General features: G+C 38.6%; 2 protein-coding genes and 1 pseudogene across 2 annotated transcripts; 1 reads left to right on the top strand and 2 right to left on the bottom strand.

Annotated features, from left to right (window-relative positions):
* Positions 1-14,014: 14,014 nt before the first annotated feature.
* LOC147498636 (uncharacterized) lies at positions 14,015-14,515 on the bottom strand. The gene has a single exon (XM_086563297.1). It carries the CDS (start codon positions 14,513-14,515, stop codon positions 14,015-14,017), a length of 501 nt encoding a protein of 166 aa, XP_086419423.1.
* Positions 14,516-15,444: 929 nt separating this feature from the next.
* Positions 15,445-16,964, top strand: LOC147498637 (ADP/ATP translocase 1, mitochondrial pseudogene; annotated as a pseudogene).
* Positions 16,965-18,055: 1,091 nt separating this feature from the next.
* On the bottom strand, positions 18,056-18,625 carry LOC147498638 (uncharacterized). Its single transcript, XM_086563298.1, has one exon. It carries the CDS (start codon positions 18,623-18,625, stop codon positions 18,056-18,058), a length of 570 nt encoding a protein of 189 aa, XP_086419424.1.
* Between the last annotated feature and the right edge of the window lie 3,188 nt (positions 18,626-21,813).

Genomic DNA, 21,813 nt, shown 5'->3' on the forward strand with positions numbered 1-21,813 from the left:
TTTTAGAGCTACTCACACCAAATTTTTATAATGTCAATTCGATTTGCATGTTTGCTTATCGGGTGTTTCATTAAATGAACATAGTTGATAAGTCTTGACATGTTTAGTGTTGAAAAAGGTTGGTTGCTGCTTGTGGTTTGCGTTAGCGTTGCATTTCAGGATATGTTTTGTTTTCCCTTGAGGTGATATAGATTTTCAATTGAGACAAGGTTATTTGTATTTTCATTTGTAAATTTAAATAAATAGTTATTGAAAAAAGATTTGTAAATTTTTGTAATGAAGAGGACTTTTGTTTAAGTTAAAAATTTTATTGGTTTTTAATTATCCGCATATTTAAACTGTTTATGGGTTTTTGGGAGTTGAGAGTGCGTCTCACCTCGAAGATCGAAGAGTCGGGAACAAATATTGTTTTTCCGAATTCTGTCGAAATTCGGGGTGTGACAGTACTCTTGGTAGGCAGCGGTTTACTAGTGTTGGGAACGCGATTGCAGCGGAGTCTTGGATTCAAAGTTGTGAAAATGTATTTGAGCCGTATCGCAGCCTTTGAGGTTCGTAGCGAGTTGTTGGCCACCAACTTGATGACGCTGCTAGGTTTTGGTGGTGAGCTCTCATTTCTAGTCTGGACACTAGAACTTTGACTTGGGAAGACTTCAAGATTAGATTTGAGAGTAAGTTCATTCCTGGGGCAGTAAAAGAGTAGTTGGCTCAACAGTTCTCTGAGTTGACTCAAGGCAGGAAGTCTATGACGGGGTATGTGACCAAGTTTAATGAGTTATCGAGGTTTGCTCCCTATCTTGTGGATACTGACAAGAAGAAAAACCAAAAGTTCATACGTGGGTTAGAGAGTTACTTGTCCAGCAAGTTGATTCCTTTTGACGGGGACACCATTGATCGTGTGTTGGACTTGGCATTGAGATATGAGGAGCAGAATGCAACCCTAAGAAAGTCGAGGGGGAAGAGGAAGTTTGGTGAGATACCAGTTGTTGGCCCTAAGCCTTCTGAGAGCAGGCAGCCGAATAGGTTTAGGCCTTATGATATTGCTCAGAGGGGTCCGTTTCAGAGACCACCATCCCAGGGGTTTCAGGGAGGATTTCATCAGCAGGGTGTATTCCGACCCCAGGGAGGATTTGCACAGCAGGGTGGTTAAAGGCCAACGGGGCAGCATGGAGGCTATAGACCTTAGGGGAATCAGTGGCAGAGGCAGGGTCCCCAGTTTCAGGGTCGAGCTCCCGCTCTTCCGTATCGACCAGTAGCATTACTTTTACCTGCACCAGCACCCGCACCAGCACTTAGAGCCATAGTTCCTGTTGAAAGGGCTTGCTGGGAGTGTAAGCAGGTAGATCATTTATCTCGTTATTGCCCTACCAAGCAGGGTAATCAGCAGAACAGAGCACCAGCACTAGTTACTCGTGCGAGAGCCTATGCAGCTATGCCAGGACATGGGAATGTTGAAGGTACCTTTAGTTCATCTCAGTTTATATTCAGAATTTTGTTTGATTTGGGTGCTTCACATTCCTTTATATCTCGTCAGTATGTTGAGAAGGAACATTTTAAAACTACACTTTTATCTAAGCCTTTGTGTGTTGAGACACCACTAGGAGGTTCTGTTACCTTATATGACGAGTGCAAAGGTTTTAAGTTGTATTTCTTAGATCGTGTCTTTGTGGTAGACTTGATCGTTTTGGGGTTTGAGGGTTTCCATTTCATACTTGGTATGGACTGGTTGACACGTTATCATGTTACCTTGGATTGTGCGAGGAGGGAAGTTATAGTGAATACACCTGGCATGCCGAGGTTGATTCACACTTGTGTTAGTAAGGAGGACTCGGTGATGTCTAGTTTCTTGTGCTCTATAGAGATACCTACGAGGGATATCAGCGATGTGGAAGTAGTGAGAGACTTCGAAGATGTTTTTCAGGAGATTCCAGGGTTGCCACCCAAGAGGGAGGTGGAGTTTCGTATAGACTTGTTACCAGGGACTGCACCAGTTTCAAAGTCGGCTTACCGGTTGGCGCCTAAGCTTTTGGACAAAATGAAAGTGCAAGTCGAAGAATTACTCAAGAAGGGGTAAGAATTTAAGTTTTAGTGATTTTGTTTTTGTCTTAACCATATCTTTTGAGTATATGGGTTTGAATCTTTTAAGGTGTGTATGACCAGGTTCATACGACTGAGCAACTCACCATGGGGTGTGCCTGCTATTTTTGTTTCAAAGAAGGATGGTACTTTGAGGATGTGTATTGACTTCAGGGATTTGAACCAGGTGACTATAAAAAATAAGTATCCGCTTCCTAGGATTGGTGATTTGTTGGACCAGTTGAAAGGGGATAAGATTTTTTCAAAGTTTGATTTAAGGACTGGTTATTATCAGATGGGAGTTGAAGAGAAGAGTATTCCTTTGACGGCATTTAGAACTCGGTATGGTTTGTATGAGTTTTCTGTGATGCCTTTTGGGTTGATGAATGCACCTGCATTCTTTATGGACCTGATGAATCGTATTTTTAGGCCCTATTTGGATAAATTTGTGATTGTTTTCATTGATGACATTTTAGTGTATTCACAAAACACAGAAGAACATAAGATGCATTTGAAGATAGTGATGCAGACGTTTAGAGAACAGAAGTTGTATGCTAAGCTTAGCAAGTGCCATTTTTGGGAAGAAGAAATTCGTTTCTTGGGACATGTGGTATCTAGTGAGGGCATTGCTGTAGACCCTGAAAAGGTAGATGCAGTGAAAGAATGGAAACAACCAACCACTGTTACAGAGATTAGGAGTTTCCTAGGGTTAGCTGGATATTATCGGAGATTTATTGAAAAGTTCTCGCTTATTGCAGCTCCGCTCACGAAGTTAACTAGGAAGGATGTGAAGTTTATGTGGACTAATGATTGTGAGAAGGCTTTATTAGAATTGAAACAGAGGTTGACTACAGCTCCAATTCTAGTAATCCCGACTAGAGGCAGAAAACTAGTGGTTTTTACAAATGCTAGTGGAACTAGTTTGGGTTGTGTGTTAATGCAAGACCAGAAGGTGGTGCGTATGCTTCACGACAGTTGAAGATACACGAGAGACGTTATCCTACTCATAACCTGGAGTTAGCGGCAGTGGTTTTTGCTTTGAAGGTGTGGAGGCATTATTTATATGGTGAGAAGTTCGAGCTTTACACAGATCACAAGAGTTTGAAGTATCTTTATTCACAGAAAGAGTTGAACATGAGACAGTAGAGATGGATGGAATTCATAAGTAGTTATGACTTCGAGATTCAGTATCACCCAGGCAAGGGTAATGGTGACTTAGTCGATTGCCTGGTGTTTTGACCACTCTTATGGTGTAAGAGTGGAAGAGTTTAGAGACTATAGTAGCTTATGACGTCCGGACTATACCAGATACAGATGAGGGGTATATATGAAGTTTGGAGGTTAGGCCGATGATTTTCAGTAGAGTGATTGCCATGCAGCACAGAGACCGATTTCTTTTGAGTCGGTTAGATGATCTGGTCATTAATATTTTAGATGATTGTCCGTTTGATTTGGTAGTTGGTTCTGAGGGATGTTTGAGATTTCATGGGAGATTGTGTGTACCAGATGACGCAGAGTAAAAAATGAGATATTATATGAAGCTCATCGTTCTCGGTTTACAATTCATCCTGGAGGAACGAAGATGTACCAAGACTTGAAAAGGACCTTTTGGTGGGAAGGAATGAAAAGAGATGTCAGAGAATATATTTCTCAGTGTTTAACTTGTCAGCAGGTTAAGGCAGAACATCAGAGGCCTTCTGGATTGTTTCATCCATTAGAGATACCTATGTGGAAATGGGAGCACATTTCTATGGATTTTAATGATGGCTTGCCTAAGTCTCGGAGAGGTAATGGATCTATTTGGGTTATTGTTGATCGTTTAACGAAGTCTGCTCATTTAATTCCTATTGACGTGCGTAGAAATACATATAAGTTGGTTTCCTTGTACATTCGGGAAGTGGTCAGGTTACATGGGATTCCATTGAGTATTGTTTCAGATCGAGATCCTTTGTTCACTTCCGAGTTTTGGAAGAGTTTTCAGCGTGCAATGGGCACTAGTTTGGTAATGAGTACTGCTTATCATCCTCAGACAGATGGACAGACAGAGAGGGTGAATCAGATATTAGAAGATATGTTAGGGTCTTGTGTAATGGATTTTGGTGGAGGATGGGAGGAGCATTTGCCTTTGGTAGAGTTTGCATATAATAATAGTTTCCAGTCAAGCATCGGTATGGCACCCTTTGAGGCTTTGTATGGGCGTCCACGTCGATCACCTGCTTGTTGGGTAGACGTGGGAGATCGAGTATTACTTGGGCCTGAGATAGTGAGAGAGACATCTGAACAGATTAAAGTCATAAGAGAAAGGATTAAGACAGCACAAAGTAGGCAGAAAAGTTATGTAGATTTGAAGAGGAAACGGGTTGAGTTTTCTGTATGCGATTTTGTGTTTTTGAAGGTTTCCCCTATGAGAGGAGTTATGAGGTTTGGCATGAAAGGAAAATTTTAGTCCATGATATATTGGACCATATGAGATAGTAGCCTCCGTTGGTAGTTTGGCATACCGTCTTACTTTGCCGCCTAACTTAGCGATGATTCATGATGTCTTCCACGTGTCTATGCTACGGAAATGTGTGAAGGATCCTACCCAGGTTATTCAGCCAGCGGAGCTAGAGTTGAACGACGATGTAACTTTTACAATGAGGCCTATCACGATAGTAGATAGGGATGTGAAACACCTTAGGAGGAGGATTGTAAACTTGGTAAAAGTGCAATGGAGCGAAAGGGAAAATGACGTGACTAGGGAACTTGAAGATAAGATAAGGCAGATGCATCTTGAGCTTTTCTTTGACACTCTACCTTGAATCTCGGGATGACATTCTTTTAAGGTGTGTATATTATAACACCCCGTCTTTTTATTTTATTTTTCCTAGTATAATAATAATAATAATAATAATATGTAAAACAAAATATATGATAACTATTAGTTAAGGATAAAAGCCCCGTAGGTAAATAGATAACCTTTCATCCTTGTTTTTCGGTGGGGTTTTTAAAACTAAAAAGGAGATTCTCACGTAGAGTTTTTAGGGAAAAACACAGAGAGTTTTTATACAGAGAAAAAAAAAAGAGTTTTACTGACAGAAGAAAAGGAAGATTTTTCTGTTAGCTAGCTGATATTCAGAGCGCACTACAGGTAAGTAGATATTTTACTGTTTTTAGATTTCTCGTTTACTGTAGATTTTATGATACGAGGAAAAAGAAAATATATGATTTTTACTGTTCATACTGTTCACATGCTACTTTATTCAGTATTGTATGTCATTTAGTGCTAATTGAGTTTACATGTTGGATTTCGACTGAAGAACCAATCTGGTCTCCGGAAAGAAAAACTGGTCCAGATACCTTGATAAAAATCAAGTAATCAAGCGATTAAGAATTAATGTAAATTACTTTGTGTATCTAGGTATTAAATATGCATTTTCGCATTTTGGATTGATTGTGATTGTTGGATTATGGGTGATGTCGGGTTTTAGATTCGGTGGTTTACTGTTGGGTTGTATGGGTGAACTGTGGAGTTGGGTGGACTGTGTGTGGTGAATGTAGATGTGATTGTTTAAGAGTAGGAGTGCTGTGAAGCTTTGAACAGCCATTAATGGCATTCAAACAAGAACCAAACCGTCCTGATTTTTGTGTTGTTTGAATGATTGTTTTGTTTCACTTTTGTTGTGGGATTGTTGTTGGGTTGATGTTGATTGTTGGTGGTTGATTGGGTGCTGGAGAGGGGGCTATTGAAGCTTGAAAAAACGTTAATGGCCGTCAATATCGATATTTGGAAGAGTGGGAGAATCGCGATTTGTTGGTATAGTTATATAGGGGTTTTCGCAAGGAACCAAACTGCTGGAGTGAGGGTGGCGGACTAATGGAGGCTGGTGGTGGCTGATCGGTGGAAGTGGTAAGCTGGGGAGGAAGATGAACAGTGAGGTTTTGGGTTTTGTTGGGCTTGGGCCGAGCTTAGTATGTGGGCTTGTGGGTTTTTCTTTCTTTTTCATGTATGGGCTTAAGTTATGTTAGATTGGGCCTGGGAAAGACTAAACCCTTTGGGCCTTAGTCTTTGGGGTTTTGGCAGGTTGACTTTGACTGTTGACTAGAATTGACTTTGACTGTTGACCAGAGTTGACTGTGACTAGTTGACCAAGTTTGACTTTTAACTCGGATTATGATTTGGTCTATTAGGATAGGTTTAGGGCTACTAGTGTGCTTGACTTTAGGCTAAGACCTTTCTATATATACGTGTGTACGTGTATTAGCTACTATATGATATTTTAGCCTTTTATGATATACAACGCTATGACACTTAGACATTAATATAATTAATAACGCGTAAACAATAATACATGAAACAAGTTACTCCTCCGTTCTCTGAAATAACATATGCAATAAAGTTCAATAATGCGTAAACAAATTTACCGCACCCTTTTAGAACTCTCCATGCCTCAAGTTTTGGAAATGAGTTTTATGACCGATGATGTCATATGTTAGGTGGGTATTTATTGAATGTGCCATAAATGGCCTGTTAGCGTTATATATGGGTATTCATTGAATGTGTCATGAATGACCCGGGTATTCATTGAATGTGCCATGAATGACCAGATTGTTTGGACTGCCCTAGAGAGGAACTAAGGTATTCGCCTTGCAACTGGTTAGTTGTATTGCTTGACTGTACGGGAATGTAGGGTTGGGTATTCCTTGAATGTGGCGGGAATGACCCAGGGCATTCATTGAATGTGCCATGAATGGCTCGTTAATGATATGATAGGTATTCTTTGAATGTGGCGGGAATGACCTAAGGTATTCATTGAATGTGCCATGAATGACCTGAGTTTTTATGCCCTAAGAGGCTGTGAAATATGTGTATGAAAGCCCAGAGATGGCTATGATATTGTGGTATTCGGTGGGAGAGAGGCACACAGAAATGTGTGATTTGGCAAATGTGTGAAGTGCAAATCGTGGAGTAGGTACTAAAGGGTGAGTGTATAAGAAAAGAAATTGATTAATTGCTAAGAAAAATTAATTTGATTATGCGAGTATACTTAGGCTTACATTTGAATACTTATAGGATATCTACATATGTTATTTAGAATTTCTAACTTTCGTTGCAGGAGGGTAGGACTTAATAATATTTTGTGCAGGGACGCGGTCCGACCCTTATACAGAAGTGGATATCGGTAAGTTTTAATTCAATTACTTAGTTATTAAAACAAGTTATTATAATGAGTTAATAAAATGGAAGTCTTGCTTGGGAAGAAACTATGCCGGTTGAAATGGCGGAACTACCTGTCTTCCAAGCTAAGAATGATTAAGTTATGATATATTTAAAGTGTTAGTTTGATAAGTAAAGACTGGAAATGTTTATATGTGGTTAGTCTACTCATACCAACAAATTCCATTTTGCTAACTCATGTTTGATTTGTTTTGGCAACGTGGGTGTGTTCTTGGGAACATAGGTGGAAGGCAGTGGAACCGCGGCATGTGATTTGGATTCTTACCTGGAGCAGTCCGTTAGTTTCTTTTATTAGATCCGGTTCTTATTGGAAGTATGTAATAACGTAGTTTCATATTCATATGACATGAGAATAAGATATTAAAGACTTTTATTTTTAGAGTTTGTTTGATGTTTTGTTTGGACGGAAGATAGCTTAATAAAGTGATGGTGGAAAATTCTTGGGTTTATTATTTTATGATTTGGGTTTTAGGTTTTAGCATGTGTTGTATCCACCCCGTCATAGTTTGGGTTTTAGACAATTGAACATAGTAATGTTTAAGAAATTTATATTTCAAATATTGACTTTGTAATTGTTTAGAAATTTAGGCTGTGACACTATGAGGGGAAATTGAGAGTTTTCACATTTGTGGACCATAAAACATTTGCCCAATGCAAGAGTGATAATGACGGTGATTTGTAATTAAGTCACAACGAGGGTAGCAATTGCTACCGAGATTGTCAGTTGTGAGCTTTGGACGGAACTTTTTATTCCATCTCGTGTGTTTTTTTTATATTTTTTCGTTTTTTTTTTTTTCGGACTTCCGTCTCTCGATTTTTTCTTAACATTCTGTCCGAGATTTGAAGTCACCTATGCATTGGATAATCTTTTCTTGTTTTTCACGACAAAGATAGCAGAGAGGGGAAATAATCCTACGTGGATGTGAAAAAAAGTGACTTGCATGGGAATGTTCTTATGAGAATAATAAAACTTTTCTTTTTTATTTAATAATAGAAATTAGGAATTAAACATAAAATTAAATATGTGGTTGGATGCGTGTTTGGGTGCAACATGAACCAATAGGCATGTTGGTAGCTTCTACCAGCACTACGCTGGTGAAGAAATTCGGACTCATGGATGGCGCTCTTTCCTTAATTGACAAACTTTTGTATTTTCCTATTTACTCGATCATTTTATTTCTTATTAAAAATAACTCGTAAGGTAAAAGAAGGTCTTAATCTAGTTTCAATCTATTTGACATTTTATGCGAGAGCGCCTTTTTTTGGATCTACTGATTTGATTTCTTGGTTTGTGTGTTTTTTCTCTTATTGCTTAGCAATTTCGGGTACTTTCTTGGTTTGTGTGTTTTTTTCTCATTCTTTAGCAATTTCGGGTACTTTCTTGGTTTGTAAACTAGTTCTTGGTTTATTTCTATCATTTTGAAATGCAGTAGTCCTATGCCACCATTGTATAGCGTTTGGATTAATTCTTTCTCTCATTACTTCATTAGTGTGACGGTATGGACGAGTCACACATTTTTACGTGAAATTATTTTTGTTTTGGGAATCCACATAAAAAATGTCTCTCTGTTGGTAGAAGTGTAGAATTTATATTTTCTTCCGAGGAGTTGGACCTTCTTGTTGGATGCCACCCCCACGAGAAGTATGCAACTCAAAGGTTGTAGACTTGTATCCATTGGATTGCAATGCTAACTTTGGTGTGACATAAAAAAAAAACGTAGGCAGAAGTGAATTTACTTCCAATCAAGTGTATCGCTAACTGACACAAGTTACTCGTGGTAGTTATCTTATGTGTTGGCATTTCTATCTTAAGGAGAACTCCGAGTTTCCCTGTTTGGTTGCGGTGAATCTCTGTACATATGCCAACGACGCCAAGTCAATATGGATGTGACATAATGCAGAAAAGGGAAGTACACAAATGTACATTGCTATTTCTCAAACATACTGCGGGTAGGCAATTCAAAGTACTTTCCCTCGGCTCAAATTGGTATATTTCAGTTTAATCACTCCACATATAATATAACCAACAAGTTGTTGTATGCAGATAAAAGAAAACAATAGAAGACAAGGACAGAATAACAGGTAATAACCAAGGCGCGGATTAGGCTGTCCTTAAGGAAAGATTTTGCCCCTTCCAATGGTGCAGAAAGGCAACGGTGGCGTCTTCCTCACAGGATTCAATGGTTAACAGCAGTCTGACTTTGCACTAGAACGCACTACCCTCTAGAACAAAGAATATAACTCTCTCGGGCTGGCGGAAGAAGAGAAGAGAAGAAGATTGAAGCAATAAAAGACTTATCCGCTTCGTAGGGTGGAGAGAAGGGAGTATCCACGAAGTTCTCGTTTTTTGGTGTGGAGGCAAAGAAAGACGACTTCAACTTCTGTCTCTTACTCTCTGTAATCGGTTCTTACCTATAGACACACACTGCTGTGTTTATATAGAGGTTTCTGTAGGAATCCAAACATGAGAATGACTCCTCAATTCGGTCTCCCAAAACAGCTATGAGACAGAGTCCAACTCGCACTGCGACTCCAGCCAAAACTTGTTCAAAAAAGAAAAACAAGTTTAGGCAATTGGTAATCCACTACCCACTAGACAACCATCCCAAGTCCAAGCCCACGACACGACGCGACTCGACTCGGTTTGGTGCGGGGCGGGCGGGCGCGCGCGTGTGTGGCTTTGGGTGAGTCCTCCCTCCTAACACAAAAGCCTTTGTACCCTAAGGGCACGCCCTTATGTTAGAGGTTCACCTCATATACCTCACTACCTAGTGGTGGTTCACCAATGTGGGACTAAACAACACACAAGTATTTGAAATACACATGAAGATTCCAACACAAGTTTTGCACATGAACGAGCACAAGTGTATATCGCCCAGCTGGATAAGCACAGGCCAGAATCTCACATACCTTATACTGCGATTTGTAGTAGGCGCTGTCAGCATAGGAAACCAAGCAGTTTCACATCTTACGGGCACCACTTCGTCAGGCCATGCAAGTATATATGTGGGAGTTTATAGGTTATATGTCGTTGAAAGTTGTTAGGTTAATGGTAGAGACAAGGAGATAGGTTTTTCACTCTCAAAAGACTCTCTCGTATCTATTCACTCTCAAAATAGTCTCTTATATATTGGGTACAACTTACGAGTAGATATGACACTGTAACTGTCATACTTATACGTTATGTCACTTCTTATAACATACATCTGCAAACTACTCAAAACCTTCTGTTCAGAGACATAGAGCAGAGCAGTACTATTTCTGCATATGACAACTTAAGTTACATATCTCTAACACTAATATTACATTACTTAACATTCTCCCTCTTAATGGAATGTTAATGGACTCCTAAGAGTTCCCTTAGCTGCTGGAATTTATCCCTTGACAAAGCCTTTGTAAAGATGTCCGTAATTTGCTCTTCGGACTTGCAATACTCAAGATGGATTTTGCCTTTCTCCACGGCTTCCCTTATGAAGTAATACTTGATCGCTATATGCTTTGTCCTGCTGTGATAGACTGAGTTCTTTGCCATTGCTATGGCTGATTTGTTATCACAAAACAACTCCGTGCCTTCCTTTTGCTTCTCCTTGAGATCCTCCATTATTCTTCTCAACCAAGTGACTATAGAAGTCGTTATTGCTGCTGAAATGTACTCCGCTTCAGTTGATGATTGAGCCACTGTTTCTTGCTTCTTTGAACACTATGAAAATATACCCAAACCAAGAGAAAATGCATTACCGGAAGTACTCCTCATATCATCAATGCAACCTCCCTAATCACTATCACAATAGCCAATCAACTTGACATCTACATCTCTATCATATTTGATGCCAAAATTCAGACTTCCTTGTATGTATCGCAACACTCTCTTTGTTGCCCCAAGATGAAAGTGACTAGGAGAACTCATAAACCTTGACAACAAACTTGAAGCATATGCAATATTCGGCCTTGTCGCTACAAGGTACAACAAGTTTCCAACCAAACTTTTATAGAAAGTCTCATCTACCTTCTTCCCCCCGTCATCTTTCATGAGTTTCTCATTGATAACAAGTGGTGTTGGCTTGCAACTCGCCATACCAAACTTCTTCACAATATTTTCAGCATTCTTCTTTTGACAAATGAGCACACCATCATCTTCTTGGTATATCTCAATTCCAAGAAAGTGATGTAGCAAACTCATATCACTCATCTCATACTTCTTCATCATATCAATCTTAAATTCATCAATCATTCTAGCATCATTTCCAATAAAAATTAGGTCATCTACATACAATGCAACAACCAAAATAGACGTACCTTTGCATTTTACGTACAAGGTAAGCTCACTCTTGCTTTTCTTGAACCCCCTTTCAATGAAATAGCCATCAATTTGACTATACCATGTCCTTGGTGCTTGCTTCAGCCCATACAAAGATTTTTTCAACTTGTACACTTTGTCTTCTTCTCCTTTCACCATAAAGCCTTGAGGTTGTTCAACATACACATCTTCTTTCAATTCCCCATTTAAGAATGCTGATTTTACATCAAGTTAGTATAACAACCAACCTTTTTGTGTCGCCATAGCTATAATAGCTCTAATAGTGTCAAGATGTGAAATCAGAGCAAATGTTTCATCATAATCCACACTGGCCTCTTGAGAATAACCCTTGGCAACCAATCTTGCTTTGTTTCTTTACACAGTACCATTGGGATTATACTTCACCCTAAAAACCCATTTCACATAAATAATGTCTTTATGCATCGACCTTTCAACTAACACCCATGTCTTGTTCTTCTCAATAACTTAAACTTCTTCTTCCATAGTCTTTACCCATGCTTCATCTTTCACTGCTTCTTCAAAATTTTCTGGTTCCATGACACAAAAGTTACACCTCTCAATTCTCTTATTTACTTCTTTCAAACTTCCCATCTTTTTAGGAGTGGAGGGTGGAGATGACGATAATGAACTTGGAGAACTTGTGATGGTGTTGACGAACCTGACCTTGGTGAGGATTGAGGTGAGTCTTCATCACTTTCACCTTCATGTGCTGATTTTTCTGTTTCCTCCTCAACTAAGACAGATTTCCTTTCAACTTTGCCTTCATCCCAATTCCAACTAGCTTTCTCATCAAATATCACATCTCGGCTTGTAATCATCTTCTTGCTTTTGAGACTGTACAATCTATAGCCCTTTGATCGTGAGCTATAACCTATGAAGATGCACTTCTCACTATCTCATCTAGCTTGCTTCGTTTCTCCTTTGGAACTTGCGTATAACACACTTCCAAACACCTTAAGATGCATTACGGATGGTTTTCTACCACTCCAAGCTTCAACTGGAGTTTTTCCCCATACTGCCTTTGTAGGACATCTATTCAGCAAGTACACTATTGTATTTACAGCTTCGGCCCAAAAAACTTTAGCAAACCCTTCTCATATAGCATACTCCTTGCCATTTCCATCACAGTTTGCTTTTTTATTTCGGATACTCCATTTTGTTGCAGTGTATACCCAACTGTGAGCTGTCTTTCCATGCCTTCATCTTCACAAAACTTATCAAACTCATGAGAATTATACTCTTTCCCATTATCACTTCGCAACTTCTTGATTTAGCACCCACTTTGCTTCTCGACATAGCTTTTGAACTTCTTGAAAATAGAAAATACTTTGGATTTCTGCCTCATAAAATAAACCCATGTCATCCTTGTATAATTATCAATAAAGAGAATAAAATACCTATTGTTTGAGTGAGAAAGTGTCCTCATTGGACCACAAACATCGATATGAACAAAACCAAGCACTTCATTTGCTCGCCATGCTACACCTTTTGGAAAAGGTTTTCTGTGATGCTTTCCAAGTGCACACCCTTCATAAACTTCATTTTTTGTCTTCAATACTCTTCGACAATCCTTGTACCATGACTTTTTGACAAAGCAACTTGAGACCAACAAAATTCAAATGCCCAAATCTACGATGCCATAACCAAGACTCTTCAAAGCCACATTTCTTTCATACTTGAACACCAATGGAAAACTTATATTTTTCTCCATCTGGACATTCTTGATGAGTTACTGCTGCCCATGCTTTTTATCATAGATAACACACCCATCATTCTAGAAATGCACTCCATAACCATGTTCTACAAGCTGTCAAATACTTAGCAAATTCTTATCTAAGTCCGGAACAAGCAAAACATAATGAATACGCTTGGTGCCCTTATTGGTGTGAACACCAATTGTACCCTTGCCTTGCACAGTCACCAAAACACCATTTCCCATCTTCACTTGTGAATTGAAACTTGAATCCATGTCCAAAAATAGATTTTTGTCACCAGTCATATGGTTACTACAACCGCTATCAAGAAACCATACATCATTCTTATGCTCGGCAACACTTTGACAAACAAAAAACAAGTTACCTCCACCTTCTTTTTCTTCTGCAATACTTGCTTGTTGAGATTGACAATCTCTTTTCACATGCCTAAACTTCTTGCAATTGTAACATTGTGGTTGCCCCTTGAACCAACACTCTTTCTCAATATGGCCACTTCTATTGCAATGGTAATATTTCGGTAACGAAGAATCTTCACTTATGGGCCTTCTTTCATGATCAAATCTTCCTCGACCTCGACCTCGACTTCTTCCTCTCCCATGCCTACCACCACCGGCCTCTTGATGATTCTGGCTTGCTTTCACTTCTAAATGGTCTCTTTTCATCGTGTCTTGAACTGAAATTCAGCTTGGACTAAAATGCACTCTCAACTGATTTTTCGAAGTGTCTTATAAGTCTTTGTTCAAATAATTTCAAAGAGCCTAACAATTCTTGTAAACCTAACTCAGAAATGTCTTTTGTTTCCTCAATTACAGCTACAATAGGATCAAACTTTTGAGGTAAAGTCATCAAAATCTTTTGCACAATTTTTCTATCACTAACTTCTTCACCATAAGCTTTCATTTGGTTCACAAGTTCAGTGAATCTAGAGGAATACGCATGCAAGGATTCATTTTCTTTTACCTTTATATTTTCAAACTCTCTTCTTAAAGTTTGAAGTTTGATGGCTTTTACCTTGGTGTTTCCTTGAAACTCTTGTTGAAGAATACTCCATGCATCTTTGGATTTTGTTGCTCCCACGATCCTTGGAAAGGTGGTGTCTCCTACACCTTGTTGAATAAAGAGATGAGCTTTAGCATCCTTCTTCTTTACATCTTTCAATTGCTCCTTTTGAGTATTGGTTAACCCTTCCATTGTTGCTGGTTCTACATACCTATTTTCTACCAAATCTCAAATATCTTGAGAAATGAATAAAGTTATCATCTTTATACACCAAAAATCATAGTTATCACCTTCAAACAATGGAATAGAAGGTTGTTGGATGTTCAAACTTGAGGTACTTAAGCTCGCCATTAAGAATTTCTCACAAAGCTTTCACCTTTCTTCTTAAAATTTCCATATGTACTTTCTCCTTCCTGATTTTCAGAAATTTCAGCTTTCTCCTTTCTTTTCTTCACTAGCTCACTTTGATTTTTAATCTCTCTTTGATTTTAGCTCCCTTTGAGCTTAACTCTGATACCAATTGTTAGGTTAATGGTAGAGACAAGGAGATATGTTTTTCACTCTCAAAAGACTCTCTCTCGTATCTATTCACTCTCAAAATAGTCCCTTATATATTGGGTACAACTTACGAGTATATATGACACTATAACTGTCATACTTACATGTTATGTCACTTCTTATAACATACATCTACAGACTACTCAAAACCTTCTGTTTGGAGACATAGAGCCGAATAGTACCATTTCTGCATATGACAACTTAAGTTACATATCTCTAACACTAACATTACATTAGTTAACAAAAGTCAAAAGGTTGGAACATTAGACATAGAATTTCTATAAGCCGTGATCGAGCTATTTGATAATGCTTGTTTTCCGCAGATTAATTAGTTGATGCCTAGTACTAATCTTTTAAACTCTAACTTCAACTAGTATTGTTATTCAGCTGGTATTGATTGTATCACCACTTTTTGGAGTTCTGCTTTCTTCTATTTTAGTATAATCTAATTCTACTTTATGTTGCATTCATTCAATTATTATTGGAATTCCGCTTTCATCTCTTTCTGTATAATCTTACTCAGCTTTCGGTTGCATTTGCTTAGGTTCTTCATATAACAACTAATGGAACATCAGCCTCACTATATGTGTTTGATACAGAAACTAGGTGGTCAATTCAACCTTACTTTATGTTCCCAAGATGCGCAGGTTCGTAACAGCAGATGTCATAAGACTTATGTTCCTAAGGGGCATTCCAACTTTATGAATTATAGAAGTATAGCCCTCCAATATTTGTCATTGCAGTTACATCAGACGACTGACAGTATATGTAGGTTTAACTCAAGGTTACCTATCGTAGTCCAATCCCCTTCAGAAAAAGGTGGTGGCCATTTTATGGTTGATTTCCTTATGGGTGGAGTTTCAGCTGTTGTATCTAAAATCGTTGTTGCTCCCATTGAACGAGTAAAGCTCTTAATCAAGAATCAGGATGAGATGCTCAAGGTTGGAGCCTGGAAGGCTCTCAGAACCCTATATAGGAATTGGAGATTTCTTCGGTCGAACTATCAAGGATGAAGGATTTGTCGCATTATGGAGAGGGAGCACTGCAAATGTAATCCGTTACTTCCTTACACATGTCAGTCTTTATTCCTTTCTATCACATCAGATTCATAAGCTGGACTAGGATGTCGATTGATGTACCAAACTGAAATATTGCATGTATTCTGTAACAGGCTCTGAATTTTGCTTTTAAGGATTACTTTAAGCGTCTGTTTAGTATAAAAAAGGACAAAGATGGCTACTGGAAATGGTTTGCTGGAAACTTAGGATCTGGAGCTGCAGCTGGTGCTTCGTCTCTTCTATTTGTTTACTCTCTAGACTATGCTCGGACACATCTAGCCAATGATGCCAAGGCCGCAAAGAAAGGAGGAGAGAGACAATTTAATGGTTTGGTAGATGTATACAAAAAAGCTATGAAGACAGATGGTATTGCAGGATTGTACCATGGATTCAATATTTCTTGTGTTGGTATTATAGTCTACCAAGGTCTTTACTTTGGAATGTACAATTCTCTCAAGCTCGTAGTTTTAACTGGAAAAATCTAGGTTGGCATACTGTTTTAGTTCTTTCTGTCCAGTGAGTACTAGCGATATGACTATTAGCGAGAATTGTAGTTCTTGAGTTTCATGGTTAGTGAATGGACATAATGCATGTGTGTATGCAAAATAATTGAATGTAAAATCTATATTATGAGGAAGCGGATTTATTATTCTATATATATATAACATATTGCTGGTTCAGCAAAATGCTAACCTCTTATTCATTACTGTACTTTTCAATAATTCTAGGATAATTTCTTTGCAAGTTTTGCTAGCTGGGTTGGGTGATCACTAATGGAGCTGGTCTTGCCTCTTATCCAATTGACACTGTTCATAGAAGAATGATGATGACCTCGATCTGGTGAAGTTGTTAAGTACAAGAGCTCCAATGATGCATTTTTCCAAATCTTAAAGAATGAAGGAGCTAAATCTTTGTTCAAGGGGGCAAATATTCTTCGCACTGTTGCAGGTGCTGGTGTCCTTGCAGGGTACGACAAGCTACAGGTGATCATGTTTGGGAAGAAATATGGATCTGGTGGTGGTTAAATTGTTTTTTTCTGTCTTGGACACATTTCTCCAATTTTATAGAGATCGTTGAAGCTTTTCCATGTCTTCGATGATTTGAAGTAGCCCTCCTATTCGGAATAAGTTATCATAGTGAGATTCAAATTTTCTAAACATTGTCGTCAGATAATTTTCCTCTCTATTCCAATTTTTCTCAAAGTGAGTATTGCTTATTTATCCCCACATTACTCAAGTATTGAATTCTTAATAGTAATGGTTCTTTGCTTTTAACTTGAGTTTGTTTTCGCCTTCTACTTTACAATCAACTCTCTCATCTTTCATTCTTCAAATGAACGAGGATGATACCACCCTTCTAGTGTATCCTAAAATGTGAGTATCTAATGGTTATTGTAATGCTAAATTGAAACCATGTTAGGTGGGTGCAAAAGTGCTTGATTCAATCATAGGTTTTCCTCTGTGATGTGAAAATCTTAATTAATTGTTTGGAGTGATTTTTGTTTACTTTTATCTTTATGCCATAAGACTAGATTTTTAGGGATCAATATCACACAGAAACACTAGTGATGGCAGAATTGGTGCTTGAGTAGAAACACAGACGATAACGAAAAGTAACAAAGATTCCTATAATGCAGTACGAACCTGGTATTTTTTTTCTGCGCTATTGATGAGGCTCCCTAATGAACTGCTGATCTAGTCAGTGTAAACATTGCTACCTGCTATTCGCATTCCTACATATCCATTTATCCTTCATATATGAGTATCATTAGGTTCACCTTGACCTCCATTACTTGATCTAAACATGTAAACATTAAGCCCCAGACCTCTGGTATCATCACCCAAAGATTTTACCGACTTTGCTAGTCAGCACCTGTAATAATACTATTTCTCATCATTTCTTTAGGCATCAATTTTGAATTTGCAATAAGGGTCTTTTGCCCAATTCTATGATTTAGGGCACAGAGTTTAGGGAAAAGGATGATCAAAGGGCAAGGGGAGTAAGCGACAAATCTTAGTAGTTTTTTTTTGTTGGAAAAATGCTGGAATTTTTCAGATCCCCATATGTTTTTATTATCTTTCACGATCCTTAGTTACATCATCATGTACTATAGTACTCAAAGTCTTACATAAAGGATTTGAAAATACAAAAGGTTCCATATTATAGCACCTAAAGAGAGCTTTGCAAGGTAATATGCAGCTCTATTTTCTTCACGATAGACATGCAGGAAGGCAATCTTGTTTACACTAAGCATAAGTTTCTTGATTGATGCCACCAGATTCCAGCATGTCCATGGCGTTGTCTCAATTCCCCTAAGCATTTGGACTGCTTGTAAAGAGTCTAAAGAGACTATGATTCTCTTAAGCTCCAGAGATACACACAGTTTGATACCAACTTCAATTGCCTTTAGTTCCTGGAACAAGATAGAATGCACATAGCCACCACCAGTATAAGCAAAAATGACCTGCCCATGTTCATTTCGAGCAATACCACCATATCCAACATCTTCAGGATTCATAGACCCATCGCAGTTTAACTTTATGTAACCAGTAGGAGGTAGTAACCATATGACCTTTTTGAGTTCTGTCCTCCTATATTTAAACGATGGACCTATTCTATCAGCCAACACTCTCATTAGTACTGAGTCTTTGATCTCCTCAACCTGAACTTCCAGATAATGTTTCATATATCTAATAATCATGTTACTGAAGGTTCCTGGACTGTCCTGTTTTCCATTGAATCTTCTATTATTGCGTTCAGTCCATAGGTAGCACATATAGGAATGGTGGCACATATATAACTTCTGTTTATAACTTCTGCCCATAGGCATTTTCCACGACCCAAGTTTATAAGATTACACCACTCCTTGTTTGAGTCATGCACTTGATGTCCCAGCCCAATTACACTCTTTACAGCAGACCAAACTTCCTTAGAAAAGGAGCATTATATTCAAAGTACAAGTGCTTGGAATTTTCCTTACTGTTGTTGTAGAAACAACTAACATGAGGTAGTTTGTAAAACCTTTTCATACACTAGTAGATCTTGTGTTGGTAAGCTTCCAGAGAACAACTACCAAACATTAAAAGAGAATTTGGGGATGACCAGTCTACCCCAAACAAGATTAGTCCATTTCCTTTACTTATTTTCCTTCTTAATGCCAAGTACTCAGATTTGATAGAGAAAGCACCCCGAGGGTGTTTTAGTCTGGACAACTTGATCCTCTTCAACTTTAGAGCACACTTCAACCTTTAGGATGCTCTGTTTGATGTTTCCTTCAGGTAAGTCATGAATTATGGAACTCCACTTGCCATTTTCTATGATTACACTGACCTTTGCATCTTCTGGGAAATCAAAGTCTTGCTTCACTGTTGCAGATAAATGGTTGATTAAGGCACCAAATGTCATGCCAAAACAAAGTTTGAGTTCCTTTGGCAATGATGTATTTGGTATATAATTATTATGCATACTTCTTGCTTTTGAGAATCGATCTCCATGACCATGAGCAGTCACTAGGGATGCATATTTGCATAGTCCAAAAGAATTCATTTTTTATCTGTTCTTTCCAAACAGCTAGTCCATATATTCATTTCTTTCTTTTCAATCTTGAATACCAATCCACAAAGAGCACTTCTATTCCATATGATAGGGTCAGTGATGCCCAATCCTCCTTCTACTTGTTATACAAAAGGTTGTCTCGAGATGTTTGGTGCATCTTAGGCTCCATACCAGGTCCACTCCATAATAATTTAATACCTAGCTTTGAAATTGTAAGAAGAACATGTACCTTTAGGGAGCAGGAACGTTCTAGCCCAATATGATTGAAAGGATTGGATTGATTGAATCAATTGAAGACGACCGACATGGCTAAGATTGTTGCATTTCCAGTTAGTGATCCTGCAAGACACCTTTTCTAGAAAAGGGTGACAATCTCTAATGCTCACTAGTAGTTAGTAGAAAGCAGATGAATGTTTTCAACAAGCCTCTTTATGGGACCTAATTTAAATTTTCAACTGCAATTGTCATGTCCAACACTACTCTCCAGCTTTCCTGTGTTGTGGCTTGCTCATGTATTCTCCTTTCTAGTAAGAGATTCATTTATTATTCTGCGCACTTATTTGAGTCCAACTTAGAATATACAAAATAAGATGTCATCAACAAGATATCATATTGAAAGTAGCCAACATTTGCGTCTAACGCGGAAGCGATTAACAAAAAACTACCAACAAGACTATTCAACAACTCCCATGCAACACAATATCAACACAAGCATATAAAATAATTAGAGAAGATAAAAGTGTACTCACACAAGACCAAATTTTACGTGGTTCGGAAATTTGCCTACGTCCACACGACGAGCCTTTGATAGATTAGATGTACTAGATACAAGATTACAAAGAGGAGCACTCAACACTCACTTGGAATGATCACTCACACTCACAAAGAATGTTCACTATCTTTTCTTCTTGGTTTAGTTCTCTCACAATCTCTCTCACTTAGAAAAAGATTTCTCTCACAAAGAAAGGTTGAAGATTTATTCTTTTCACAAAAAAAAAAGATGAAGATTAGGTTAGGTCGTACGTGGGCCTTGGGTTTTTTCAGGCCCAAAACAGCATTCTCCACCTCGGTGAGGTTTTAACACATAAAACTGAGCCGAACACAAGATCCACCAAGAATCACAAGTCGTCAAACCATATCGTGAACTCGTCGTCAATTGTCCCAAAGAACCTTGCCCACAAAGAACCATACCCACAAAGAGTCTTGCCCACGAAGAGCCACCCACAAAGAGCTATCTTCATAGAGGGTCATGCTCACAAAGAGCAATCATGCCCACGAAGGGCCATGCCTACGAAAGGCATCAATCAACAATGCATGAGCCTCCACCATTTGTGGAGTACCTCCAACCAATGTTGGAACTCAACTCCATAGTGAACCTTCTACAACCCAAAGTCGTCTTGCCCTTAGGCAATGAAACAAATTCCCAAGTACAAAACTTGTCACGAGCCTCCACCATTTCGTGCATATCTTCGAAGTCGTTTGGCTCATCACCCTCGATATTCAGTGTGTAGGCAACCGAGTCTGGTCGACTATAATGCTTCACTAGCTTATCATGCCCATACCTCGTAACTTGTTTCACACATCTCTTTGGCTTTGATCTAGCCAAAGCTTGCTGCTCAGGTTGTTGTAGCTCTACTTCTTGTTGAATAGTTCTTTCATTAATAACCTCACTCTTTATAGCATCCTCTGACGCTTCCATCTCAATCACTGGAGATTCTATAGAATCACCACTATTTCCAGCCTTCTCCGGCCTGCTAAAATGTAGCACCGAAGTCTCATCAAAGGTAATCTCACTGCTGACCAGGAACTTGTGGTTCTCAAGACACCACAATCCGTATCCTTTTCCTCTATTTGCATAGCCCAAGAATATAGCTTTCTTAGCTTTAGAATCAAACTTACTATCCTTCATATGATAGTAAGCACTAGATCCAAACAAGCGCAAAGTATCATAATCAGCTGGTTTGCCTGTCCACACCTCATAAGGAGTCTTGCAATCTATTGTTGGAACTGGTGATATACTATACAAGTAACATGCCATGGCCACTGCATCTGCCCAGAACTCTTTGCCAAGATTGGCATTAGAGAGCAAACATCTCACTCTTTCAAGCAACGTTAATTCTATTCATCCGCTCTGCCATCCCATTCTGCTGCGGCGTGCCCCTCACTATCTAGTGTCTAGCAATACCTTGTTGCTCACAGAACTCCTTAAAAGGACCATAGGTATACTCAGTACCATTATTAGACTTCAAAGTCTTCACCTTTCTTTTTGTCTGTTTCTCAACCATTTCTTTCCACCTTTTAAATGTCTCGAAAACTTCA

Source organism: Coptis chinensis, chromosome 5 (assembly GCF_015680905.1).
Source record: "Coptis chinensis isolate HL-2020 chromosome 5, ASM1568090v1, whole genome shotgun sequence".
In the NCBI taxonomy this organism is placed as follows: Eukaryota; Viridiplantae; Streptophyta; class Magnoliopsida; order Ranunculales; family Ranunculaceae; genus Coptis; species Coptis chinensis.